At 38.8% G+C, this 27,700-nt stretch overlaps 5 protein-coding genes across 6 annotated transcripts in view; 2 read left to right on the top strand and 3 right to left on the bottom strand.

Moving 5' to 3' along the window:
- Window positions 1-2: 2 nt before the first annotated feature.
- On the bottom strand, window positions 3-11,663 carry uri1 (URI1 prefoldin like chaperone). The gene is made up of 11 exons (XM_017466174.2): window positions 11,295-11,663; window positions 5,917-5,951; window positions 5,541-5,619; window positions 5,162-5,297; window positions 4,918-5,009; window positions 4,785-4,842; window positions 3,550-3,745; window positions 2,669-2,918; window positions 2,393-2,544; window positions 969-1,212; window positions 3-819 (listed from the first exon to the last, which is right to left on the bottom strand). Exons 1-11 carry the CDS (start codon window positions 11,364-11,366, stop codon window positions 637-639), a joined length of 1,497 nt encoding a protein of 498 aa, XP_017321663.1. The 5' UTR covers window positions 11,367-11,663; the 3' UTR covers window positions 3-636.
- Window positions 11,664-12,710: 1,047 nt separating this feature from the next.
- Window positions 12,711-14,915, top strand: pdf (peptide deformylase, mitochondrial). The gene is made up of 3 exons (XM_017466175.3): window positions 12,711-12,849; window positions 13,027-13,612; window positions 14,634-14,915. Exons 2-3 carry the CDS (start codon window positions 13,039-13,041, stop codon window positions 14,789-14,791), a joined length of 732 nt encoding a protein of 243 aa, XP_017321664.1. The 5' UTR covers window positions 12,711-12,849; window positions 13,027-13,038; the 3' UTR covers window positions 14,792-14,915.
- A 502-nt stretch (window positions 14,916-15,417) lies between these two features.
- Window positions 15,418-19,214, bottom strand: spata2l (spermatogenesis associated 2-like). Of its 2 annotated transcripts, none has more exons than XM_053677942.1 (3): window positions 19,122-19,214; window positions 17,499-17,832; window positions 15,418-17,353 (listed from the first exon to the last, which is right to left on the bottom strand). In XM_053677942.1, exons 2-3 carry the CDS (start codon window positions 17,829-17,831, stop codon window positions 15,893-15,895), a joined length of 1,794 nt encoding a protein of 597 aa, XP_053533917.1. In that variant the 5' UTR covers window position 17,832; window positions 19,122-19,214; the 3' UTR covers window positions 15,418-15,892. The 2 variants fall into 2 exon arrangements, with proteins under 2 accessions (XP_053533917.1, XP_017321660.1); XM_017466171.2 differs by lacking the exon at window positions 19,122-19,214 and adding an exon at window positions 18,709-18,864.
- Window positions 19,215-20,354: 1,140 nt separating this feature from the next.
- si:dkey-238o13.4 (SDR family oxidoreductase) lies at window positions 20,355-22,960 on the top strand. The gene is made up of 6 exons (XM_017465184.3): window positions 20,355-20,548; window positions 20,981-21,088; window positions 21,220-21,359; window positions 21,641-21,737; window positions 21,913-22,037; window positions 22,159-22,960. Exons 1-6 carry the CDS (start codon window positions 20,464-20,466, stop codon window positions 22,321-22,323), a joined length of 720 nt encoding a protein of 239 aa, XP_017320673.1. The 5' UTR covers window positions 20,355-20,463; the 3' UTR covers window positions 22,324-22,960.
- Window positions 22,961-25,351: 2,391 nt separating this feature from the next.
- Window positions 25,352-27,700, bottom strand: part of vps9d1 (VPS9 domain containing 1) — a 22,046-nt gene continuing 19,697 nt past the window's right edge. The window contains exons 15-16 of the mRNA XM_047154876.2: window positions 27,637-27,700; window positions 25,352-26,939 (exon numbers count right to left, since the gene is read on the bottom strand). The exon at window positions 27,637-27,700 is cut by the window's right edge and continues 53 nt beyond it. Coding sequence (XP_047010832.1) covers window positions 27,642-27,700 — 59 coding nt within the window. The 3' untranslated portion in view covers window positions 25,352-26,939; window positions 27,637-27,641. The remainder of the gene's footprint in view (window positions 26,940-27,636) is intronic.

The raw sequence follows: 27,700 nt of genomic DNA, 5'->3' as shown, positions 1-27,700 counted from the left end.
AGTATAGGCAAAATCATTTATTTTCTGGTTAACATTTGTATTCAATCACAAAAAAGCTGATCTACATCCAAAGACTGTAGACACAGCAAAAACAATCCCAGTATGGAAGATTTAGAAAGGTTTAGAAGTTACAGCAGACTGTTTGTCATGTGAGATACTTTATAAGGTACAAAACACCTCTATAAGACAGGTCACCAGAGCAGCTAGAAAAATCACAAAGACAATAACCTGCCATGTATGTGTGTAGCACATGATATTTCTAATGCTACTCTTTTATATTCACATACATGTGGCCTAGAGGAACACACAAAGCAAAACCAGTAGGTATGTATCTGGTCATGCAGCCCTGTCTCAATGAATAAAAAGTGCCTGGTCAATTTTCCAGAGTGGAGAGGCTGAACAAGTTTGAGCTGCATCTCCTACTGTTAGGACAGAACATAAAACATATGGTATATGTAGTGAAAATAGACCAGATTGGCTTGAGCAAGACAGCACAGAACAGCAGCAAAGACTGAAACAAAGAGAGAGAGGGCAGGACAGAGGTGTGCAAGACCACCAAGTATTACTGTCATACAAAAGGGAGTTTTTTTTTTTTTTTTTTTTTAAAAAGCAAGAACCATTAGACCATTAGGAGTCTCACTTCTGCTGCAGCCGGGCAGCTTTGAACTTTGACACCCTCTTGGGTGGCTCCTGGGACACTTCCGAGCCCACCTCTTCTTGCTTTCTTTCAAGGATTGTGGGTAACGCAGGAGGGGTGATCGTCAGATGAGGGATCATTGAGGGCAGTGGATCTTTTTCAATCACTGTCCCTGAAAAAGCCTGAAAGACAGTGAGCACATTCACGAGTCAGGATGCACATGAGAATCAAACAAAATGATAACTGCACTATTTGCATTTCATTTTAACAGCATACGACAAGTTTTAACTGCTTTTAACTGACATTTAACTGCTACACAGGCCTCCAGTACCTCAAAACGCCCATTAGGGTAAAGACTTATTCCAGTCGGACTGTCCTCTTCAGTAATACCATCACTGGTGTCACTGTGGGTGGCTTCATCATGGCTGTGTGTGCGGTTAACAAAAGCACGGCGCTCCTCAAAATCTGCTGTGCTGCTCTCACTGGTGTCACTGCACACGCTGTTCTCACGACTGCGTGACTTCAGGATGGATTTCCTTGGGACAGGCTCACCATTCACTACATCCACAAATACCCTGCACACACGCATACAAATATCTGCAATGTCAGATTGTTGCGCTTGAACACTATTAATTGAGTCCAACACTGCTGTCTAAGGGCGCCAACACACCAAGGCTGTAGTTATTGGCATAATCTGCCCTTGTTGCCTGTGGACTGTCTGGTTAATTACACATGGTGAATTAACTTGAGGCCAGCAGGAGAGAGACTGCTCAGAATGGCTGCTTAATGAAGTAAATCTCTCCATGGGCGAGCTAAGAATTTCCAAAAAGAGCACAGTGTATAATTCTTAATCCATTTCTCAGCTTCTGCTAATACACCGATCAGCTAGAACATTAAAACCACCTGCCTAATATTGTGTGAGTCCCGCTTGTGCCGCCAAAACAGTTCTGACCCCTGGACTTCACAAGACCTCTGAAGATGTGCTGTGGTATCTGGCACCAAGGCTTTAGCAGCAGATCCTCTAAGTCCTGTAAGTTACGAGGTGGGGCCTCCATGGATCAGACTTGTTCGTCCAGCACACCCTACAGATGCTTGGTCGGATTGAGATTTAGGGAATCTGGAGGCCAACTCAACACCTTGAACTATTTGTCCTGTTCCTCAAACCGTTCCTTAACAATATTTTACAGTATGGCAGGGCACATTAACCTGCTGAAAGAGGTTACTGCCATTATGGAATACCGTTGCCATGAAGAGTTGTACTTCGTCTACAACAACATAACAATGTAACATCCACATTAATTTCAGGACCCAAGGATTCCATAGACCATAGCGCATCCTGGGGAAAATAGCATCTTGGCTAACACTCAATATATGTCAAACCCTAGGTACTAATATTGATAGCATTTCAGCATATTGATTGGAGGCTTTTTTCTGTTATCCTGTGGGCCTTCTGTTTTTTATTTTATTTAATCTTTTTATACAAATACACACTACTGCCACTTCTTGATAAGGAGAGTTATCTACATTCAGACAAGCAGCAGAAAGGACATGCATGCTAGCTATCAGCTGTAATTTTGGTTGGCACTAATTCTTAGACGTCAGTTTGGTGTGTCAGGGCTCCAAGAGTCAGATTTCCAATCTCAGGTTAGCTTGCCATTAGACAAGACAGCACATGTAATGGAGTGACCTTAAATAATTTCAGGGCATGGTTTTGATTTCGTAGTCATTTTAAAAACCAGAGGGTTTGACTGCTACCTGTAGATATCAGCAGGAGTTGTGATTTTATGATGCTCATGAACAGCATGGCCGTTGCATTTGCCATTCTTCTTTTTACGTTTGGCCTGCTCTTTCTGCTCTTTCCGTTCACTGAACTTCAGAGTAGTGTTCTTTCCTGTGTTTATTCGTACCTAAACCACAGAAGACACAGCCAGAGAATTACTCAAACATTCTATTAAACAGCTACACAGTGAATTAGGTCTAAAATATGTTTGTAATTTAAAAGAAACAAGAGCAGTTGTAGTGACTTCTTACTTTTTTGGGTTCTACTGTATGACTGAAGTAGATCGTGGGCAGACCATTGCCAACCTCCTCGGCTTCTTCTTGTTCCTCTTCGTCAAGCTGTGCTTTGATGCCATTGACCTGGCTTGTGTGAGAGGCGGGAGCACAGTCCCCATTTTGGTCATGGCCATTAACCTGGATCGTGACCCCAGCATCTGCCTCCTTCTCTTCCTCTGACGAAGACGAAGTTGTGTCCTCACCGTTGGTATCGGTGCTGTCCATTCTGATGGAGAGAAATAAAGACTATTAGTAATTTCATACTGGAACAGCTGCAGATAAGCATTCCCTTTATTAATATATTTAAGAGATGTATACAATTTATACAAATTGATTAAATATAGACAACATCCATAAATATTACAATTTAAAAACTGTATTTTGTGTTTACTCAGGTTGCCTTTGCTTTATCTTAGATTTTGTTCAATTTCTGAAACAATTTAGTATGAGATGTACACAAAAACAGAAGCAATCAGGATGGGGCAAATACTTTTTCACAGCACAGTATGTTTTACAAGCATCATTAGTGTAATCGAGGGGACTGTTTGTTGTTGTTGATAGTTGGTCAAGGGTTCACTGTAGCCACAAAGTAGGTGGAAAAATCAGGGAGAACCTACAGTAGGGGCTCCTCTGACAGCAGACTGCTAATGCCATTAACAGAAATGGAGAATGTTTTTCCAACTCTGTCCATTTCTTCTCTCTCAGTAGTTTATGCTACATACATCAGTCACTCATATTTGAGTTACACAAATTTTATTTTTCAGTAAGACCTACTAAGAGATACACTGACCTTGTTAAAGCCAATTAGTGTTTTAGTCACCTTCTCTTGTACACAACGCACAAACACACAATCTCACCTTTCTCTCTCATCCTGCTCCTCCTCCAGACGCTCCAGCTCATCCAGCCGTGCCCACAGCTCCTCCTCTGTCAGCACTCCTTTACTGTTTCCTCCATTTACACTCTCATCCTCCACCTCCTCCTCCTCCTCCTCTAGCTGCACCATATATGGCTCCTTAGGCTTAGAGTATGGTTTGTGGGCCACACGATGTTTACCTGCGAAACACACATTACACTCAACGATTATTATAAGACTCTTTCATGTATAGGGTCCACACTCCTGAACAGTACATTTTAAGGAATTTTTTTTTATATTTTAGGAAAACATAAAATGTAAAATCCCCTTCAAACCATTGAAAGCATTACTCTAAATGAACATAACCTTCTGTAGCTCTCTAGACTATTTCTCGTTCTCAATTTTGACTAACTTTCCACATAAAATTATTTCAGGCATATACTATTTTAGCTTTTAATATTTGATATTAACAATACTGTTTAAACACCATACCTTAGTCTACTTATAAAGAAAACTATGAAGAAAAAAAACTTTGAAGTTCTATTGCCTATTTACCTGACATGCAATATTCAGGCTAATTTTACAATTGTCTGGAAATTTGCCTGCATTGCACATGAGTGGATTCTGTGCTCCTTAAATACTGCAGTTAATTAAACTTAAAACCTGCCATTCAGTTTCAGAGCACCATCAGGGTATCAGCAATGGAAGATATTTCTGCAGATCAATTCAGACATCACACAGAGCAGATACACTCACATTTAAAATGTTCACGCGAGCCTAAGACTTGTCCCACCAACTTGTGCAAAATTAAACTCCATAGAGATGCATCAAAAATCTCACACTTCTATAAGCTGTGAACTTGATTTAAAATCATAATCTACAAGGATGAAATGATGACCATGCAGTTGCATAGCACAGTGTTTTTTAAGGGTAATGATACCCATGAGTATCCATTAAAAAATAAAATCACAATCATGCATATGTTGAATATTCATCATGGTTTCCCCGAATCTATATTATACTTACAGTTGAAAAGATTTCGACTGTTCATATCTCAATGTTTCTGGCATTGTTGTATATAGACATGCATCTTATGTTCTATGTATTTTTGCCTTCTAGCACAGTCCCGAGATTTACCAACAAAAGAATCATTGTTTTTTTTGTCCATGCCACAGTCAACACACAAAAAATTAAAGTGAACATCCTAAAATTTACTGTACTACTTTTGTGTCGAGTTACCTCTGGTAACTGCTTCCTCTTTTCCCCCTTCTTCTCTGATGTCAACAAAATCTCCATCCTGTAGAGAGCACAGGTTTGTTATTGGAAAGCTTTTCATGAGCTGTACAAAAGCTTAAAGAATTCAAACATTTACATTTGCCATCTTTTTAAGATCTTCTGTGAAGCCAGCTCTGTCTTGAAAGCTCTTCACCACTTTGCGCAAATCATCAAGTTTATTCTTCACATCTAGAAAAAAAAAAAAACATGCATGAAATGTATGATATTTCCATGTAATCCATTTGTTATGGCTATGCAAACGACTTAATTGTCATTGAAAGAGCACATTAACACAATACTGTGGAAAAACAGACGGGCCGGTGAATCCAAACGTAACTCACGTTTCTTTCTGTGTTCTACAAGTGTCTGGGCCTGCTTAGCAGAACACTTTGTGAACCAGTTATCTCCGAGGAGAACCGTGAGCTCATTGGTGTGAACCAGCTTCCCAGGCATGAAAGCCAAAGAACCGAACGGTACCTAAAACGATAGTCAGAGATTCAATTAATTATTCAAAAACCCTGCTATAGCAAGGAAAGGCTATAGCTTAGCCTGGCCTTACATAGTAGGCAAGGCTAAAGGATTACACATCTAATAAGCAACAGAGAAAGTATGTGAACAAGAAATTTAGACACTCTACCTGCAGAAATTCTGTAAATTAAACAAGAATTTATGTAGAACCTGGGGCAAAAGAAACAACAAATTGGCACACTTCTTATTTACCATAATATCATAGGACAGCTTATCAGGCAAAGTGTTGAGGCGCTCCTGCAGACTTTCATAATCATTCTCCAATTTTGTCCTGGTACAGACAAAGAAAAAAGCAACACAGTCAGTAATAATTATCTATCATTCTGTAATAATGTCTGAAAGCAACAGAGGAACATGGCAGGAATAAGAATGCACCTTTCTCCATTTCTATATGTACACAATGTGTAATATCCATATCAAACCAGGTTTCTCAGTTTTGTATATAAAGTCATGGTAACTAAAGGAGCAAGTTTAAAAAAAATTGTAGTTAAAGAAAAAAACCCCAAAAAACCAGGGTGTTTTTAACAAAGCTTGTAGGCTCTTTAAAATCATGAGAAATGACACTCACCAGTGTGTAATTTGACTTTGGCACTCTTTCACCACCTGTTGTTGGAAAGGTGACACATGTTATAACATTTGAACTGAGAGGGAGAGAGCGAGAGAGAGAGAGAGAGAAAGAGAAACAACAAGAACTTCCATTTCCATCAAACAGCTGTGTGCAGAACCAAAGAAAAGTTTTATTTTCGATTTACTTGTGTTCAAAACAGTGCTACTATGAATTCAGACTTTAATACGCTGAAAAAGACACTATTAGCATCACATAACTATTTATAAGAAAAAATTGGTTTCACTCTGCCAACATTTAAAATTTCTTCCCTACATTCTTTTGAATGTCCATGGAATAAAATAAAATATTAGATGCCACGAGTGTACCTTCTGCAATCATTAACAGATTCGAATGTCCATGTAATATGAAGCAATGTGATAACATGAAGCTGTCCTTCGACTCAGGACAGCTGTCATTTGCTGATATTGTCAAGCAACTGTTTGATGCTGTAAACAACAGCACTTTGCCTTCGCACGTTCGCTGAGAGTAGGTTAATGGTTAAGAAGCAGGAATTTGGCCATAGTAGCCTTTTATAATCGACCAATTGGTGTGTGAGAAGGTGGGAATTACAGAGAGAGGTTAAAGTAATGCAAACATAAGCACACATTGCAGTATTAGACCATAAGCATATCATAATGAAACTAAAGCTGAATCCCAGACATTTTCCCAAATTTTATATTTTATATATATATATATATATATATATATATATATATATATATATATATATATATATATATATATATATATATATATATAAAATGTGTACAACAATTACTTCTCCTATAATGTCTGATGAGGTTGGAGAATACATGGCAAGGGGTCTGAGACCATTCCTCTATACAGAATCTCTCCAGATCCTTCAAACTTCAAAGGTTTTCTATGGATTTCAAGTCAGGGGACTGGGACAGCCATAGCAGGACCTTGATTTTGTGGTCACTAAACCATTTTTGTGTTGGTTTTGATGTATATTTTGGATCATTATCCTGCTGGAAGATCCAACCCCAGCCCGTTTTAAGCTTTCTGGCAGAGGCAGTCAGGTTTTCATTTAATATCTGTTGATATATGATAAAGTCCATGATGCCATGTATCCTAACAAAATGTCCAGGTCCTCTGGCAGAAAAACAGCCCCAAAACATTAAAGAGCCACCACCGTATTTAACTGTGGGCATGAGGTACTTTTCCATATGGCTACCTCTATGTGTGCACCAAAACCACCCATGACAATTTCATCCATGTCCATGGAACCCGATCCCATTTGAAATTCCAGTAGTGTCTGGCAAACTGAAGATGCTCGAGTTTGTTTTTGGATGAGAGTAGAGACTTTTTTTTCTTGAAACCCTTCCAAACAACTTGTGGTGATGTAGGTGACTTCAGATTACAGTTTTGGAAACTTTCTGACCCCGAGATGCATCTAATGTCTGCAATTCTCAGCTGTGATACTTGGAGATTTTTTTCCTTTTCCTCATCCTCTTTACGATGTGTTGAGACAATATAGAGGCATCCTCTTACAGGTTGATTCATAACATTTCCAGTTGACTGGAAATTCTTCATTATTGCCCTGATGGTGGAAATAAGCATTTTCTATGCTTTTGCTATATTCTTATAGCCACGTCCCATTTTGTGAAACTCAACAACCTTTTGCCACACATCACAGCTTATTCCTTGGTTTTATCCATTGTGATGAATGACTAAGGGAATTTGGCCAATTAGTTATCTCATATTTATACCCCAGACGAAGATTTTTTTGTAACCCTGTGTTGTGCTTGCAATTGTTTGATGCCTCTGAGAGCAGAGCATTATTGTGACTTTTTTATCAAAAGGTTAAACAAAAAAGACAAATTTTCACAGCCTTCTTTGCTCAAGTCCTCAAGATAACACGAGATGCAAATATTTCACCAGCAGTAAGAATCGGAAAGCCAGATTGGAAATCACAAAGAAATACAGAGATGAGCCACAAAAGTTCCAGAATAAAGATTAACCTCTACAAAAATTATGCAAAGGCCAAAATGTGGATAAAGTAACGGAGATGATCCAAAACAGAGAAGCTCATCAGTCAAGCATAGTGGAGGTAGTGTCATGGCTTGCATAGATGCTTCTGGAACAGGCTCACTAATCTTTATTGATGATGTAACTCGTGGTGGTAGCAGCAGAATGAATTCAGTCCATCTTCCAATTTACAGAGAAATGCATCCAACTTAACTGGGAGGAACTTCATCATGCAGCAAGACAATGACCCCAAAAGCCAGTGCTTGGCAGTCGAACACAACAAAGGACTTCATCAGAAAGAAAAAGTGGAAGGATTTAGACTGGGCAAGTCAATCACCAGACCTAAACCCAGTTAAGCAGCATTTCTGCTTCTTAATTTCTGCTTCTGCTTAATTCTGATAAGACAGAAGTACTTGTACTAGGACCACATGCAGCTAGAAGTACACGTTCTGATTACACAGTAACTCTGGATGGCCTTTCTCTTTCATCATGTACAGCAGTAAAAGACCTTGGGTGGTTATCGACTCCAGTCTTTCATTTGACTCTCATGTAGATAATATTACTAGGATAGCCTTCTCTCATCTCAGAAATATTGCTAAGAAATATAATGTCACTACATGATGCAGAAATATTAGTTCATGCTTTCGTTACCTCTAGGCTGGATTATTGTAATTCCTTACTGACTGGATGTTCCAGTAGGTGCATAAACAAACTCCCGTTAGTCCAGAATGCAGCTGCAAGAGCACTTACTAGAACCAGAAAGTATGACCACATCACCCCGATCTTATTCAAACTGCATTGGTAAATGGCGCACTTATGTAGCGCTTTTATCCAAAGTGCTTTACACTGTGTCTCATTCACCCATTCACACACACACACTCAGACACCAATGGTAGCAGAGCTGCCATGCAAGGTGCTAACTTGCCATCGGGAGCAACTTGGGGTTCAGTGTCTTGCCCAAGGACACTTCGGCACATGGGGTCACGTGGGCCGGGAATCGAACCGCCAACCCTACGATTAGTGGACAACCCACTCTACCACCTGAGCCACAGCCGCCGAGCCATTGGCTGGCATGGGCTCCCAGTAAAATTTCGCAATGATTATAAAATACTATTATTGACCTATAAAGCACCAAATGGTCTCACCTAAGCGACAATACCTAAGCAAACTTTTGGTCTTCTGTGATCTGCCATGCCTACTTGGATCAAAAGGTGCAGGCTATTTGTTGGTACCATGAATAGAGAAGGCTACAGCAGGGGGAAGAGCTTTCTCTTACAAAGCCCCACAGTTATGGAACAGCCTTCCAATTAGTGTTTGGGACTCAGACACAGTCTCAGTGTTTAAGTCTAGGCTGAAAACATTTGTTTACTCAATCTTACCATGAATAGACTTTCCTTTACGCAAGTACACAGTCTTATCCATCATGGGATAGTAAGCATACCTAAAAATCTCTCCCTCTCCCGTTCTCCTTCTGTTGAGCCACACATGATTTTATGGAGATGCCAGTGATCCTGACCCTTTCTGCACCATGGACCTGCCTGATCCCTCCTCATGCCCTACCTCTGGATGGAGCTCTCATCAACTGAGATTACTTAGGATGGTACCACTTGAAGTACCATGGTTTTGGACCTCAATTCCACATGGACATTCTCACAATGGTTCCTGGGACTACGGCTGCTACTATGGCCTTGGGACTGCAATTACCACATGCAGCTTTGCACTCAGGTCTCCTTTGGTGTACAGTGGACTAGTTCAACAAAGACTTCATGTTAAAACCATAATGAACTTTCTTTTACTTTCAAACTATCCGTTGTTACCCGGATGAGGATGGGTTCCCTTCTGAGTGTGGGTCCTCTCAAGGTTTCTTCCTTATTTCATCTTGGGGAGTTTTTCCTTGCCACTGTCACCACTGGTTTTCTCAATAGGGATAAAATTCACACACTTAAAATCTGTATCCTGTATTTATATGTTTCTGTAAAGCTGCTTTGAGACAACGTCCATTGTTAAAAGCGCTATACAAATAAAATCGAATTGAATTGAATTTCGTCCCCTGAAGAGAAGACTGAAGGGAGAACAAAACAGTGGTGCAAAACAGTTGGTGTTCTCCAAGGTCGTACTGTTGTGAATATCTTTATCGGACTTAACTCCTTGGTCCTCCTGCCACATTTGGTAGTAATTCTGAAAAGATAGATGATTAAGGGTTCAATAAGCAATGTAGTAGGAATTAAAAAACAATAAGGTAAACACTCACTGAAGCTTCCTGGTAAATTCAGCCCCCCCATGTCCAACTACCATGGCAGCACACTGATGAAAGTGAAATGCAATGCAAAGGGGAAATTCCATTCACATCTGACAAGAAGTCAGTGTATAATTCTTTAAAAAGCAATAACCTGCTGAATGTTTTACAATTAAGAAATCAAGCAATGTTAAGGCAAGGCAATGAAGGTTATGCTTTTCACTGTGGAATGTTTTCTGTGCGTCACCGATGAAAAACACAACACCGTTATCTCAGCAATCCCCTGCTGATTAAAGATTCATCTGAGAGATCAACAGCCATAAGAGCAATGCAGTGAAGGTTTGCTTTTCAGCGTGGAACATTTTCTGCATGTCACTGATGAAAAGCGACACTGTTTATGTACTGCAGCTCACTTTCTTCCTTTCACTGCGGTGATTGCTTTTGCTCTGGCATGGAATCTTCTCCATACATGCAAGGGGTCATTTCCCCTGAGTAACCTAAAATAGCTACACAACCTTCTAATAGGTGGCTACAACCAAATTTACATTACCTACAATAACAAAGTCTATATATTTTGAGTTCTTTGAATTATATGGAAACTTTTTTGTTTGCTTAAATACAACATTAGTCTAACAAAACGTGACTTTTGGTTTTTAAAAAGTATATGAAGGCTAGTTTGAAATAATGACGTGGTGCCCTTATATTTAAAAAAGGCAAAAAAACAAAAACAAAGAAAAAAGTAAATATTAAATATAAACGACAGTAAGACTATACTGTTGTCATTCCCATGTAACTAACTGGTTGAAGGAAAGGCTGAATAGCGTTAGCGTCATCTTCCCATGTGGCAACCCAGCCAGTCTAGCAAACAGGAAAACACGTGATCGTTTAGAACAATCTAGAAAGCAAAAACATTTCCGCGTCATTTCCTTGCAAATCGTCGTAATTTATCTTCTTTGATCATGGAGTTAGATAAATAGATCAGTGCTATGAATTAACCTTACTCTAATCACGTCACGTTGACGTGCAAGTAGTATCTCCATACCTGCGTAGACCTAGACACACACGCACATGCACGAGCGTGAACACACACAAAGCTTAATTGATTATTTATTACCTTTATGTGTTCCTCTTTTAATCTATCCACGCCTTGAAGTAAATCACTGCTCATTTTCACTTTACTGGCCATGATTTGCTGTAAGCCGTAAGAAATCGTTGTAAATATCAAACAACAACACTCAGGGGTTTGAAGTCCTATAGAAATGTTTATGAATGGCGTTGAATGTATTCCTGCGTCCTGGTCGCCTTTTAGTCATCAACGAAGCAGTGATCCAATTCAGGATTGAGACCATTTCACCCTTGCATTGTACAAGACCGAGCTTGAAAAAAAGTATCCCTCTGGTTGTATTCTTCCAAATCGTCAGCAGTACTAATCCATCTGCGCCATGTTTGTCTCTCAACAACAACACCACCGCTGTTAGAGACCACGTGATCATACATCTAGGCGTTTATAGGTGCGTTCAACTTTCGCAGACCAATTCGTCAAAACAACGTATATAAACGTTATATAATGGAGTATATAAACGGATAGAAACTCTGTCACGAGAATTAATATATATATTTATTTAGTTTTGTTTCAAGATATGTGTATTTGCAGTGTGAAATGATTTGACAGAAATAAGTGATTAGATATAAATGTGTGTGTGTGTGTGTGTGTGTGTATATATATATATATATATATATATATATATATATATATATATATATATATATATATATATAAACAGTGTCACTTGTGTATATAACAGGAATTTTTAAAGTCTAAATATAACATTTTTATATGGATGATGTAATTATAAATTAAACACCAGGCAGTTATAGACCATCCACAACGGAAACTAATTTAATTGTATAGCACAATTCATACACCGAGGCAACTCAAAGTGCTTCACAATGACAAAGCAAAAGTAACATACTGAAAGTAAAATACATATCAAAATAGCAGGATAAAATAAGGTTGAAAGAAAATGTAAAAGAAAAAAAGGGGAGGGGGAGCACAAAGTAAAAGTGAAAGAAAAAGTGCAGTGCAATACCACACCCCTAAAGAACCTATAAAAAGCCCTAGTGAACAGCAAAAGTGATTCGTGAGAGCATTTTACTTACTCTTACTGATGGAGAACCTCTGACATATAAAAACACAAACTCGTATAAAAACGTTCCCTCTCAGTCTGAGGAAGTGACATATTGAGGGGCCCCAAGCTGGTAAAACACTCCCTTGAGACGTGGCCGTCAAATAATCATGACCTCGCACAAATTCCTCACTTTTTAAAAGTGCTAGTTGAAAACATGATTATTGTGTGGGACAACACACAGCCAAAAAATGCCCTGATGAACCATGCTTACTGCTAATGTTTAGTGTTCGTCTGCGGGTGGGACATTTATGGTTCTACAGAGGATTTAATCGGACGATCAAAATGTTTTTCCTGGACATGAATCATAATAAAATTTGACTGTTTTCCCAGAAGTGGTGGACTATAAAAGTAAAAATGAGAATATAGTTATAGCAAACCACGGTAAAGTTTTTGCGCCTTTATTTTGAAAGGGGAAAAAAGAAATGTTGTTGGGCGGCCATATTGGATCACAGGCAGGGCGAATAAGTGAGGAGAGAAAAGGTAGGCTTTGGGTTTGAAATTTTTAATAACTGGTGCACTGATGACTCGTTATAGATTGTGTTTGTGTTTATCCTGCTATATTCATGGGATTGCCCCGTTATTTCACATATTTTTAAACTCCTGACTGTGTGTCCTTGTTTTTTTTTTTTTGTATTTCGTCTCTTGCACATTTCCCAGTTACAGCTGATAATGAACAGACCTCTGAGGACATTTCTGACGTGTATGCTGAGAGTCAGGACTGATTTAGCCTCCAGCAGGACTTCCTCCCTGTGTCCTTACACATGCATTGTACCTTCACGGCCTCAGTCCACAGGCGTGAAAACGCGCTCGTACCTGCAGTATGTTAAAAGGAAAATACTTGCACCCAAAGCTCCTCCGTATGGCCACGTGTGTCAGGTCGGAGATCCGGTGTTGCGCTGCAGCGCTACAGATGTGGAGCCGGCAGCTGTGCAGGGAGCGGAAGTGCAGCGCGTGATTAACACCATGGTAACGGTGATGCGCAGGCTGAAGTGTGTGGGACTGAGCGCGCCGCAGCTCGGGGTTCCTCTGCGCATCATAGCTATGGAGTATACAGAGAAGATGCTGCAGGAGAACCCTCCAGCTGTCATCGACGCCCGTGGTCTGGTTTCAGTGCCCTTGAAGGTGTTCATAAATCCTCAGCTCCGGGTGCTGAACGGGCAGACTGTAAACTTCCAGGAGGCCTGTGAGAGCATCTCGGGCTTCTCGGCTTCTGTCCCACGCTACATCTCTGTAGAGGTCTCAGGTGACAAGTCTCATGTTCTGTTCACTTCTTAAGTCATCTTCAGTGACTGCTTTATCCTGGTCAGAGTCTAGCCCTGGAACACATGCTGAATGGGAAACCAGTCCATAGATGGGTAGCATGCACACATTTGCACCAAGGGGCAATTTAGTGTTGCCAGTCCACCTTTTGGCATTATTTGTGAGGTGGGAGGAACCTGGAAACCCACGCAGATAAAGGGAGGGGATGCAAAAATCCACGTTTACTCATTTGGCTGACACTTTTTTCCAAAGTGATTTACAATTGAGAAAGCACTTTTTGGGATTAAGGGCCTTGCTCAAGGACCCAAGAGTGTCTGGGATTTTAACTCATGAGCTTCTGATTAATAGCCAGGTGCCTTAATCACTGAGCTACCTCTGCCCCACTGCCAGACAGTAACCTGAGCTCAGGATCAAATCCAGAGCTGTGAGGCAGCACAGCACAATAATCAGCAATATAAATCATTATCAAAACTGACAAAACTCTCTTCAGAGATTGGAAAAGTGTCCACGGATCCATACTTACAATCTACCTGAAATTGTAGATCATCCATGTACCTTTTGGATACTCATTTCAATATACTTTGATTTGGGACACTCTAATTCTAATCTCAGATACTATTTAGTACAGATAGTAGGCAAATTGGAGAATTAGAGAAATAAGACAACTGTTATTTCATGTAATAAAGAGGTATTAAATATAAAAACAAGCTAGTAGGTGGACTAGCTACACTAAATTGCCCCTAGGTGTGAATGAGCGTATGAATGTGTGCATATGGTGTCCCACTGGACCGGTGTCCCATATGTCCCGCCTCACAGCCAGTGCTCCGGATCCACCGAGACCCTGACCAGGACAAAGTGCTTACTGAAGATGGATAGATGAATGGTAACAGTTAAGTTCAGGGGCAGAACCAAAGATAGCAGAATAGCAGATTGCGACAACAGTTACAACAAAAACGTTAAACTGTCTAGTGTCATAACCCTCTGATCATTCTTTCTTTCCAAAGGACTGAACGAAAAAGCTGAACCCGTCGCTTGGCAAACTAGTGGATGGCCAGCAAGAATACTGCAACATGAGATGGATCACCTCAGTGGAATTCTTTACATTGACCGTATGGACAGTAAAACGTTTATTAATGTGAACTGGGAGGAATACAATGAATAGCAGTTCTGCATTAAAAAAAAAACAAAAAAAAAAACATTAACTTGCCACTGATTGTGCTTTAAACTAAAACATTTTATTGCACCATAACACAAATAAGAAAATAAAATGGAATTTTATCACACAATCATATGTGCAATTACCTGTAAAGTTTTAATGAAAGTATAATTATAATGTTATGCTCGTTTGTGTGAAGAATCATCCCACATTATCACATTCATATCACCAGAAATTAATACCATCACTACACAAAAAGCTGATTTAAGATGTCAGCTGAACTTAAAAATACAGACTGGGACTTGGGCAAAAAGATACACTGAACTGTGATGTGTGTTTCCTCAAGCCACAGCCATGGCTCAGACATTCTTATTGTCTGTTTTGTTGCAGCTGTACATGATCAGAACACCAGTTAGAATACATTTCCTCTATAGAAAACAAAACTAAAAAGAGCCATTAAGACATATCCCAAATTGAAGAAGCAAATGAACACTTCAGGCTTGTTATGGTTCTTAACAGCTCTGATGCGCGAGTTGAATACATATTAGTGGTCTGATAATGTCATGGCTTTTTCACAACTATAACAAAGTAACACAAAAAAAAAACAAAAACAAAAAAAACATAAGGCAGTGTTTGTGTCCATCTAGTAAATTTATATATTATAATTTGGCTGTAGTAACAGGTGAAAACCAATCTGGTAAAGTGCTTTTAAAGCAGCTAGGTAAAATACAAGTCAGTCTATACAGGATTTTGCGATTTAGTTTTTTGTGATTGTTGTGGCCAAAAATACTTAATTTTGCAGTTTTCTTTTTCTTTTTAAACATTTAAGATGCAATTTTCAAGAGTTATTTGTGCTTTTTTGAGGGAAAACTGCAAGAAATTGTTTTGCAATGATGTTTGTTGGTAAATTAGACATTTTAGCTGTACTCATGTTTGAAGCATGTGAAGCGAAGAGGGCTTTGACTGAGTTTACGTTGTGGTAATGTCCCATGACTCACCTTGGCCCAAATCTGCAGTAATTTTGAAAAATTGCAAGCCCCTCTGAATATTGCAGAGTTTGCTTGATTTTGCATTAATTTCTGCAATCACAAAATCAAAGTCATTCTTTTAAACAGAGGAGTCATCAAAAGGCATGCCACATGTGCAGTCCAGAGGGCTTTTAAACCAACATTTTTTGCAATGCTGGGCACAGCAGTACCTACACAGAATGTAAATCTCAGTGTCTGAGCATGTGCAGCAAATGTATTTGAGACTCTGCACTTTATGTTGTCTTTGGCACTGATTATCATTACAGCAAAAGGTGTGGAAAACTCTGCAAGTAAAGCAGGCAAACATTGGCTTTGTGGATCTACAACACTGATGCAAAGGCAAGGGCTTGACTTGGGTTGCATTTTCGTGAGTTTCCATCTGATACATCACGTTGTGGCCTGACATCTTGCAGCTCTGTAGTTCATCACACAAATAGTCATGGGATTTGTTGCATGTATGGCAGACTGCATAGTCTGTACTTTCTACCTTACAACATGTATGTGCAGTCAACCCTTTTTCTACTTGAGCTGGCTGTAACCTTCCTGTAGTTTGCACATTATGGACTATATGGTAACACCTTTTCAGTTCCTCACATTCTACATCATGGATATAATGACAATCATGGCACACATAGAAGAAATCGTTGCTGGGTTTGTTTATACAGCTGTGTTGCTGCAGATCATCTTTTGCTGGTTTTTCCCTTCGTTGTATTTGGTCCTGTCTGGTCTGGGGTAGTGCATCCATCATGTGCTGCTGCGCAAAAATGACTTCATGCCCTTGCTCATTGCAATTCCTAATACAAGGACAATCCTTACTATGAAATTCTCCACACTGGAGGCATTGTCTAGGATACAAATCATATGACTTTAAACAGTTACACACATGGTGTCCTACTTTTGATGCACTAAGCTGGGTGTTACGCATCGCTGTACCTTGTCTTTCATTTTCACACACCTTTAGACTCAAGTCAGTCTTCTGTGGTGTTGTGTTGATTTGACAGGTCAGAGATGAAATGGAAACCTTCTGCAACTTCTTTTCTTTCCTCTCCTTTTCTGACTGAGAAGAGTTACTGTGTGGTATCTTATGTGGTAAGGGATCTTCACAGGGAGGAATGTAAAGAAGGCTGGGTGGTGAAGCCATGTGATTATGCTCTGCCACATTGTCGGCTGTGTACAGATCTACAGTTGCATCTAGAGCTAATGGCAAATCACATGTAGCAGGCTCCAGCTTTCTCTTTGCACAGTCCAGTGCTTTTTGAAAAGTGCAGCCAAGCTTTCTTTCATGAATGAGTTGGAGCACACACGCCATGCTGCCACCCAAGGAGGCCACAGCGGTAAGCAGCAGCTGGCACTCTATACGAGCAGTGAAGAAAGCACATGCCAGCTTGAGAAGGACATGTGAGTGAACTGGTTTTGCGCTTAGTCTCAGCTCCTCTTCATTGCCGAGTCCCGGCTGGTATCCGAGTAATGCAAACAGCTCTTTAGCTTGCTGCGCCGTCAGAGCAGGTTTGACATAGTGAGTGAACATACCTGAGAACATCTTAAAAAAAAGAAGAATAAAAAAAAGAAGGAAGTTGGATTCCCAGCTTAGGCTATTTTAAACTTAAATATCATAAAACAAATGGTACAATCAAGCTTTTACATCCCATTTCAAACCTTTAACAAAATTCAACAAATCAGCATACCTTCACCACCTTGTACTCCTTCCGCCATGGGCACAAATACAGATTTAGTGCTGCCAGCTCTAGCACTTCAAATGCCTTAACAAGACTTTTCAGCCTATTTTGGAACAATGTGTGGTGTGATGCTCGTAGTGAAGCTTCTATCACCGACAGTGTATCTAGCCCATGCTGAGGATGGAAGTCTTGGGGACTACATTCAGACAGACGTGTCTCAACTTCTTTACACAACACTTCATCTCGGCACACCAGATCCCACTCGCCTTGCTGAATACGTCGTTCCAGGCTGGCCTGATAAACTTCTAAACAACCAATCCCATTTCTAATTCCAGCACTCATCCTGAAAATAGGATACAGATAAACTTAGAATGCACTTTGAAACTTCTTAACACAATTAAATATAAAAATATGTTTAAAAAAAGTATCAACCTCTTGGGACCTGATTATTTTCTAGACATTAAAAAATGTCTCAAAAGAGGCAACTAGTGATGTGTCGTTCATTTTGAACGAATCTTTACGATAACTCGGAAACAACGAGTTGTTTTAGAGAGAGATTCGTTTCCGGACACACAAACAGAGAGAGAGAGAGAGAGAGAGAGAGAGAGAGAGAGAGAGAGAGAGAGAGAGATTTTAATTATATTCTGCTGAAATGAACGAAATGACTCGAAAAAAGATTCGTTCATTTTGCTGAACGAGATCCAAAGATCCGAGTCAGTAAAATGATCCGAACTTCACATCACTAGTAGCAACATGGCTAGCAATTTTCTATGTGTATGACGCAAAAAAACCAACCCGAAAGCACTTTATAAACAGCATCTCAAAGAAAGGCAATTATGATTACATTTTTAACTAAATTATATAACTACGTTAACAGTCACACAAAATGCCCTGAAGTCCTAAAAAGCATAGAATAAGCTAATAAGAAGATTAGCAAGGTGTCCTGTTTTGAGTATATAAGTTACATTCAGGAGAGCTCGCTAACAAACAAAATGAAAACGAAAGCTGTTTATATTCGATGAGGACTGAATCAAATAACTAACAACTAACTGAAACAAATACAATATTTATAGACAACCTCATAAACAACTATTTAAATGTTTTAACTGAAATAGAGACATTTTTACGGTTACTACTTTCCAATTCGAGCGACTTTTCGAGCGCTAATACTGAACTTTTTTTCAATCTAACCATTTCAAGTCATAAAGTTATTAACAACCTGATACTTGTCCACTTTCTTCGAGGTTTACGGATTAACGTAGAGTTTTATTAAAACACAAAAACTTTGCACGATTTATTACTTGGTGACCGAAGCTGAAGTGAAATCAGAAAAACAACTTCTTTTGACGCAACTTCCGCAAATTGCGTCACGACGCAGTCCGACCATTGGCTGAATTCCAAATGGCACCCTATTGGATAAAAAGTGTATTATAAAACCATTAGTTCGTGCTTTATGTAGTGCACCGATACTTTTGAAGTAATTTGTAATTTAACCATAAAGCACACTGCCGCGACAGTTTATGCCGCGTTCACGACAACTAATAACTCGGAATTTTCCAAACTCGTAACCTCCACATTACAGCGTTCACGCGAACTCACAGTGTGGAAGTCCGAAATAAAATCTACACTGACTGTAAATTGGAATTAAACAGTTGTCTGGGTAGTGCTTAATTCTTCTTCTTCTTCTTCTTCTTCTTTTAAGTGGATGTGATAATTCACTGTGAATAGCGCCTAAAATGACATGAAATAGCAATTTCATTAAAAAACAAAAACATGCAGGGAGGGGGGAGTGTAGGGGAGGTTCGCTATGAGCGCCGCCATGTTGAAGTGACGTCACGGAAACGCAACTCAGAGAAGTCATAATCTGTAGCTTTGAGTTTTCTACTCACAGTGGAAAAATAGCACAGGAGGAAAGACCAAATTCATTTATACAGCAAACACAAAACTAAGCTCTTCAAACTATTCTGCATTCTTGTAACAAAGCATTTAATATGAATTTGTCTTTTATTGTGAATATATAGTTGCTGCACATACAGAATGAGGAATGGATTTATGAGAGACAAACAATTATGTAAATATCTACAACCAAATTGTATACAAAAACACATTTTAGGGGTTACATATAAAACGTTCATAATATACCAATAATCTGATATTTTTGTATTATTAATGATTAATTAATGTATATGATTATATATGATTTTTTTACAGTTAAAAATGACAGTTAAAGTTAAATTTAGTAGCAATTTTCCTGTATTTATTCTTATGTATGAAGTATTTGGTGATTAGAATAAAAAAAGTTAATTACATGTTCCTGAATATGTACTGTACTAGACAAATGGCATGTTTAAAAGACCAGTATGCTATACAGTAGATTTCATTGAATGAGAGAAGTGTGTGTCTTTCCCGAGGAAACAAAAAAAGATACATTCATAATTCAGATGTGGCTTAGTTACTATTTGTAGAATATGCACGAGTCAGATACATCCATAAAAGATGAAACATTTGAATTGCAAGGGTACAAATAAAATGCAGTGTATTAAAGTTTCACCAGATGGCGCCAAAAACACAATCTTATTACGCTTCTCATCCACCAAAATAATTGATTAATTCAGTCATTAAAAACCTCTCTCTCTCTCCAACATTGATTTCAACACTTTAATTGTGTTCTGTATTTTTTTTTTATTGAAGCAAACTCGTAATTTCTTTTACAAAAAGGAAGTTATTCCGGCGTCTTTGAGTCTAAGGAGTGCGAATGAAAATGTCATGCATATTATAATGAAGTGGGCGGTGTCGCCAACGTGGGGGCGTGGTTAGAGTGCCAGAAGGGCGGAACAGTTTATCCGCTATCTCTTTAAAGCTCTGCATCGTCGCATTATGACCATTACACATCCCGTTAAACTTCGTAAGAGTTGTGTGCTTAAGTATAGAGCAGGTGTGTGTTTGCGTGTGTGCGCGCGTGCGTGTGTTGAGGATGTCGAACGGGGAGCGCGTGGTACTAGCTCTCGGTGGAGCGGGCACTGTGGGCTCCGGGCTGGTCAAGGCTCTTCTGGATAGAGGTAAGAACAAGCAAGAACCTAAAGCTGAATTGACACACAGTTGGAGTCTTTTCAACAAAAATATAAAAATTCAGCATTAAGAGTTCATTCAGCATTGAGATTTTTGTATGTAGCAGGGTATTAAATACATGAGAAAAACTATATAACATTTCTTTCTTTCTTTGTTCTTTTCCTTCTTATAATAATAATAATAATAATAATAATAATAATAATAATAATAATAATAGGAAGAAGAATAAGAAGGGTGGATGTCCACTAATGAATAATACAGGACTTCCAGTAGAATTTTTATTGACTGACGGCAGCTGAGCAAAAGTATTATTTCAAAGAGATGAGTTTACCTACCTCACAGAGACCTCAGTGTGCAATCAGAATTTTTATAGTGTGTGAAAGATGCTATACAAATAAAAGTTCCTCTTATTATTTACAAAGGTTTCAAGGTTGCTGTGATCTCCAGAGACAAGAGTAAACTAGAGAAGCTCAGAGGCTTTGTTTCGCCCTCCACCAAAGGCAACCTGACGACTCTAGTAGGGAATGTTGGTAAGTCTTTCATCTTGTGTGCTGTTCTGTGTGTACACATGGGGCATTTTTGGTCAGCACGGTGGATTTGTTATAAATAAATAAATAAATAAATAAATAAATAAATAAATAAATAAAGTGCCTGTCCCCAGGTTCAGAGGGGGAGGCTGAAGAGGTGAAGCAAACCCTGTTGAAGTCTGTGGGGAAGATTACAGATGTGGTGTCATCTCTGGGCTTCAGCTGGTGGCAAGGAGGACCACCACACACCCAGCCTCTCAAAGAACTCCACTGGGTGAGTACACTTGTGAGCTCTTTTTCAGAACGTCCTAGTAGGTTAGGCAAACGGGGAAACAAAAATCATATAGTCAGGAATTGATTCACAATAAGTTTTAATAACTGTATGGGTACTAAATCCGTTCCTGCTACATTCCTTTATACAGTAATTTGTAAGTAAGTACTGTAGTTATTATTATTGGCACTCCACACAATACACAATAGGTTTTCTTCCACAACAGTACCAGCTTACAATATATCCATCCTTGACTGAATCTGCCTCTGCTCTCTTCACATCAGGTTATTGAGACACTTCTGTTCAGCACATTTGTATCATGGAAAACATTCTTCCCCCTGGTGAGAGATGATCCCAGTTGCACCTACACATTTATTACAGGTGGGTCCCATAAATATGTGTACCAATGGAGTGTTAATCCATTGAAAATCTGGTTTTGGTATTGTTCTAGAGTTAACTGACATAAATGTATGTTGTAGAATATAGACTGTATCATTTGATACCCACGTTCTTTTCGCGCATTCAATTATATTGGGGAAAATGTTCTCTCCTGCAGGGGGTGCTGGGGAAAAGCTGCTGATGCCAGGAACAGGCTTCTTGACGGTGGGCTCAGCCAGCACTCTGGCATTTTGTCAGATTCTGCTAGAAGAGTACCAAGAAGTTCCCTGCAAACTTAATCAGGTCTGTCTAGCAGTCTCGCAACTGCCCTCATGAACTAATCCTTAAATATGGGCACATCTGATTTTTGTGCTACTCAAAATGATTCTGATTGAAATTCTGCTGTGCAATTTTTGTCTTGTAGGTGAAGATTAACACAGGTGTTGGTACCCCAGAGCGCATGGGGCCTGGGTACCTAAATCATGTGGAGTTAGGTGAGGCTGTGGCTACGCTGGTGGAAAGGAAGAATAAATCTCACACTGTCTTCAACATAAACACTCCTGCCGACCTAAAAACCGTCATCCAGTAACGATGAGAGCAATTTGTAGACTGTGTACACCATAAACACCCTTCAGACTATCAGAAATACAGCGCGTTGGTTATACTTAGCATCCAGTTTATTGTTGTCCATTTGTTTTATTTACTTTGCATGCCAACTAATACACAAAGCTTAATCACTGTCAATGCCTTTCCAATGTATTTAGGTCAGACTAACACAATACACAGTAGAACTGCACAGCTTCTGCAGGGTGTAGCTGTGCACAAACGCACTTGGTTTGAAAATAGCAGTGTGACTCAAGAGGCACAGAGACGGACTGTGTGGTAATGTGAGAATGAAAGAGATGAAATATCTTGGACTGTATTCCAGCTTTATAGTTTAATCCAGGCTTCAGGTTGATGGGAGAGTGTTAGGACAGAAAGAGGGATCTGATCTCCCTAGCGTGACTCCCTGCCCTGCTCACAAATATCCTTCAGTCTACATCTGTTCTGCTTATGTGGTTCTAGTTATCCTGCATCACACTGCATGAAAATAAACAGAGACGAATGTCAAACCAAGGGAGATCTCATAGAAGGTAGATCTTTTTAGTTTGTTTATTGTCATGGTGTAATTTACATATATGCTTGAGTATGTATTTGTCATTCCAATAAAAAAAAAATTGAATTCACAGGCATGGCTAGTGACTGCTAAAACAGGCTCACAAATGACCAGACCTAATTTAATCATTTCTGTTCATCTTTATCCCATTTTGTATCCAAATTGTTGGACAAAAGAATACAAAAATGATGTATGTGGCATTCTGAGGCAGGTTTTGGGTTGAGAGAATAGGAAAGGGCTGAAGCACATTAGCAGAAGACAATATGATGACTTATGCATCACTATAATATCTATTTGTGTGTAGTAATTCATCTCCATATCAATCCTTTGTTTATCATCAATACTGAGAACAAAGCAACAGAACAAACCAGAGAGATATGCAAAAGTGCCTGAATTCTGCAAACCTACACATGTTTGGTCTTGAAGGGGTGAGTCACCTGCGCCTGATGTGGGTTTGAGGGTGTGACCTCCACTTCTCTCATCTGGATACCATTAAAAATGGAATTTTTTGCTCTCCTCAAAAGAAATAGGAACTCAAATATTGGAACAGATTTGAAAACTAAACATTATCCCAGTAAACAGAACACTCGCCTTTCCATGAGACAATGTGGAATTTGTGCCAGAAAAAGGCACGGCTGCTCTTCAGTTTCTGAAAATAATCAGAGACAAAAATACATCACAGGCAACATCTTATTGTGATATATTAAAAGGTGACTTCTTATAAAATGTTATTCAGTATTATATCCACTAAAATAATTTTAATTTGTGGTGGCACTTGATGAGCATACTTGAGTGGTCTGTATAATTTCATTAGCGGTCATAGAGGGCCAGTGAGTCAAGTCACGCTATGCACCGCACTTATGATTCAACGCATTATTTCCAGCAAGTGGTGGTATTTCAGATTTGCAGATGTCTCATTTGCAAACAAGATAAACTATTAATTTTGTTTGGAAAAGGACACAAAGCTCTGAGACGTGCGAGGTTTAAGTTCTGATTGAATACACAAACTTTAATGTCTGTTTCAAATTAAAGGAAAAGCCCACCATGAAATATGAAATGTTTTTATTGAAATATTTGCTATATGCTTATTAATTTTGATCAGTCTTATACTATTACTCCTGCGGGAAGTGGTTTACTGCGTTGATGTCACAGGTGGACATTACTAGTGCAGTTGAACAATGGTGTTCAATAGGAAAAATATTTAACAAATCTTAAACATGAAGGATAAAACAGAAAAGTTTTTTTCACATACCATTTCCAGCCATTTTTAACGATGATAATGACAAATCAAACATAGAAGTAGTGGAAACACAAAATCCCAGAAATGCAATGCAGCTATACAACACAGCTGTGCAGAGTTATAGCAGATTCAGATTCTGCTTGGCTATTTAGTGATATACGAGATGACAGACATGATGGTGTTGATGGTAGTATTAACATGCAAGTTGAAGCTTTGGAACCTGATCTGTTTGTGCTGAGTCTACAGATGAAGAGATAGGAGAGCTGGACAGAGTGAAAGACTACAGCAGTTGAGATGAAGCAAGGGCTAATGATGCCTTCAAGTCCTCCTTTAAAGTTTAGAGGATACAATGTGGTGGGGGAAAAAAAAGGAATGGCAAGAGAACACTTTATTAATAATCAACTGTACAGAACAGTTAACATGCAAAATTACTGCTTAAATCTGACTGCTGCAGGGATCCCCCCAAAGTCTAAAAAAATTATTGGGCCTCATTCCTTTATTTGTAATAATGCCATTGTGGTGGCATTCAAGTGCACGCACATTTTAATTACAACATTTCAGACAGGACTTGAATGCACCATAAACCCCCACTGTTACCACTCTCAGCAGGTAGTTGAATGGAATTGTGGTTAATGTAGGAAACTGTTAACCAAAATTACAATAGACCATCCTGTCAATGAAAAAGTTTAAATGCGAAAAACCAACTTAGAATTTCATTACAAAATAACACTCGGATGCCACTAAAGATCATATTAATTATGAGGTTTAATATGCAAGTTGGTCAGAGTGGATTTTCCCCCCTCCGTTAAATCACTACTCAAAATTTGCCCTGCTAGAGAAATATATTCAACATTTAAGGGGCTTCATGACAAAGTTATGTTTAGGTGCTGCGTTGCATTGTGCCACCAAACAGACAAGCACTGAAGTGTTCATGCATCAGGCAAAACAAAAGAATTGGATGGACAATGAGCTAGGCATCAGTTAACAATAGTCACGAGAGAGGGCATACCAAAGGTTACTGGCTGCACCTTCCTCTGATTAAGACTGGCATGTTTAATCCAGTCTTACGTGGCAAGAAATATCTTGCAACAGTCTGCTTCTTAGAGTTTCATAGCACACAAACCTGAAAATCAAGACATTTTCAATAAATCGTACTTGAACAACTTTTTCTGCTTTTCTTTGCTTCTCTTGTATCGGTTACATATGACAGACAAACCAGGGTAAGGGTTACTTATGCTTTTATTATTAGAAAATCCAATATATTACCTATACTCAGATGCATTCTTTTCAACAAATTCACATTAAAGGTTATTAGCAAACATACAACTGATTGAGATGACAGCAGCCAGTGATGTAAAAACAATAACACCACAAAATGACATACGTATTTATATTAGACAGATGTTACATTAGGATAGATAAACATTTACATTAGCTAGATGGCACAGCAATGCCAGCATTTAATATTCATACACATTATGATTCATTCACACTTTTTTGCTTCACCATTTCAGTTTGTGTAATTGAAATGGAGAGTAAAATACACTGAAGCATCAAAAAGTCATCACCTTTATATATATATATTAAAAAAAGAAAAGAAAAAAAAAGTATAAAATCTACACCTTTTAGCAGAAAGTGGATGTTGGCAAAACTACAAAAAAGTGATCCTTTCAAAACCTTTTTTCTTTCAATACAATTAACTTTTTTTTTTTTTTTTGAAATGTTCAATTAACTTTAAAAAAACAAAAAAAACAAAACAGTACAGATCAGGAACTTTAGTTCAATAAAACATTCTAAAGCAGCAACACACTACACAGGACCATATAATTGCATGTACAAACAGTATAATGCACGGGGGGGGGGGGGGGAGTGCAAGGTTATATAATATGTACTACATGGAACCTTAAAGATAATATTCAACAAATGTGCAGTCCAATACCGTGTGTTAATCTTCACAAGGTGCTGATCCACTGCTGATGCAGGTCACCTAGCACAGTCAAAAAGAAAAAAAGGAGGGGGGGGAGGGGGGGATTGTCTGGCATATCTCTCATACCATTCTACTTCCAAGAAATCCCATTTATTATCCAGCCTGCAATGACTTGGCAGAACATCATTCACAAAAGCATATATGCCCCCAAAATATCAAGTTAGTTATATGATATTTGTCTGAAACATTCTCTATTACATTAACTATACTGTGCCAGAAGTTTACGGACTCCATTGTTTTTCCTCATTGAATTAGCATGTCAGTACTTTGAATTTCCTTCAAGGAAATGATAAAACACACTTAAATTGCACAATTTGTTAGTCAGTCAGAGCAATCTCTTCACGACTGTCCATGAGTCATTTTAAACAGAATAATTATGCCATTGTACTTCTTCAGAAGATATCTACACTAGCCCGGGTAATTTAAAAAAAAGCAAATGGTTATAATGCTTTAGATCCTATTCACTCACAGTAAAGCACTTCAAACAGCCACATTATGAGGAAGACAAAACAGGATGAACGGACAATAAAATTAGGCACGCTACTTGATTTAAGTTTTTCCATTAAATGAGATAAACGCCCAAAAACAATTCCCTCATAACATCAACCCGATTCCACTCCTCTAACCCGAAACCATTTGGGACGCAACTCTGCAACACAGCAGGATTCAGAGCTCTCACGCTTTTGAGGCTGGAAAGCTCCAGACTCGCTTTGTGTAACCTCTTCTATAGTGTGTGCTGAATTGAAGAGAGGTGTTTAATCTTGCAGCCCTGATGAGGAGGAAGGATAAGAAGTTCCTGTCCTGGAGAACATCTCCTTACCACTGTCGGAACACAGAAAAACAAGCTAGTCACACAAGCAGTACAGATGACTGGTGACTTTTAAACACGCTCTATACAATCAAAGTGATAATGTTATGATAATGTTACTGATAATGACAGTTACGTTTGTCACAGAAGTTCCACAACAATATATTAACTAGAAACAGATAAAAAATTATGATGTTATAAAACTTCTGTGGTTTAAGAGGATTAAACCACTTCAGGACATGCCATTATAGGAAAATAATCAAATTCAGAGTGATAACTACATTACACCACATCATTAAACACACAAAACTCTAAAGCTTATGAATTGAATGTGCATACTGAACATGGCATGAGCGTCTCCCTCCACTCCCCATGAGTTCTTGCCGCATAAGGAGTGCTTTTTTTATTTTTATATAGCTAAATAATAGTGCACTTTGGGGTTGCTCGATTGGGCTGTAATTGTTCTAACATTTTTGTGTTTTTGGAGAGAACTCAGAACACCACAACACAACTTGCCCGCCCCTTTTCCTGCACTTCAAAACACAGATAACTCAGCATTATGTGCTTCACACACGATTTCAAATTATTAAATAAAACCAATTATTTAATTGCTTAGTTTATTTATTCAATTTATGGGTTCAATAACCATCCACACCTACTGTGACTCACTGTACAGTGTATTTAAAAGATGAGCTGTGCAGTGTCTCTTACCTGACTCAGGTGAGTTTGGCAGCCAGCTGCAAAGCTCCACCCAAGTGTAGTGACTCCACATACG

This window comes from Ictalurus punctatus, chromosome 4 (genome assembly GCF_001660625.3).
Source record: "Ictalurus punctatus breed USDA103 chromosome 4, Coco_2.0, whole genome shotgun sequence".
Classification (NCBI taxonomy): Eukaryota; Metazoa; Chordata; class Actinopteri; order Siluriformes; family Ictaluridae; genus Ictalurus; species Ictalurus punctatus.
Note: the sequence above shows the minus strand (reverse complement) of the source record. Positions and strands in the feature narration are given on the sequence as shown.

Bases quoted from the DNA above. Each gene is read 5' to 3' on its own strand.
- uri1 (XM_017466174.2), bottom strand. From the start codon at position 11,366: ATGGCCAGTAAAGTGAAAATGAGCAGTGATTTACTTCAAGGCGTGGAT. The intron at 2,919-3,549 runs GTGAGATTGTGT...TCTCTCCATCAG, and splicing joins GAGCAGGATGAGAGAGAAAG to AATGGACAGCACCGATACCA. The intron at 2,545-2,668 runs GTAAGAAGTCAC...TCTGTGGTTTAG, and splicing joins ATACAGTAGAACCCAAAAAA to GTACGAATAAACACAGGAAA.
- pdf (XM_017466175.3), top strand. From the start codon at position 13,039: ATGAACAGACCTCTGAGGACATTTCTGACGTGTATGCTGAGAGTCAGG. The intron at 13,613-14,633 runs GTGACAAGTCTC...TTCTTTCCAAAG, and splicing joins CATCTCTGTAGAGGTCTCAG to GACTGAACGAAAAAGCTGAA.
- spata2l (XM_053677942.1), bottom strand. From the start codon at position 17,831: ATGAGTGCTGGAATTAGAAATGGGATTGGTTGTTTAGAAGTTTATCAG. The intron at 17,354-17,498 runs GTATGCTGATTT...CTTTTTTTTAAG, and splicing joins AGGAGTACAAGGTGGTGAAG to ATGTTCTCAGGTATGTTCAC.
- si:dkey-238o13.4 (XM_017465184.3), top strand. From the start codon at position 20,464: ATGTCGAACGGGGAGCGCGTGGTACTAGCTCTCGGTGGAGCGGGCACT. The intron at 21,089-21,219 runs GTAAGTCTTTCA...GCCTGTCCCCAG, and splicing joins GACTCTAGTAGGGAATGTTG to GTTCAGAGGGGGAGGCTGAA. The intron at 21,738-21,912 runs GTGGGTCCCATA...TCTCTCCTGCAG, and splicing joins CACCTACACATTTATTACAG to GGGGTGCTGGGGAAAAGCTG.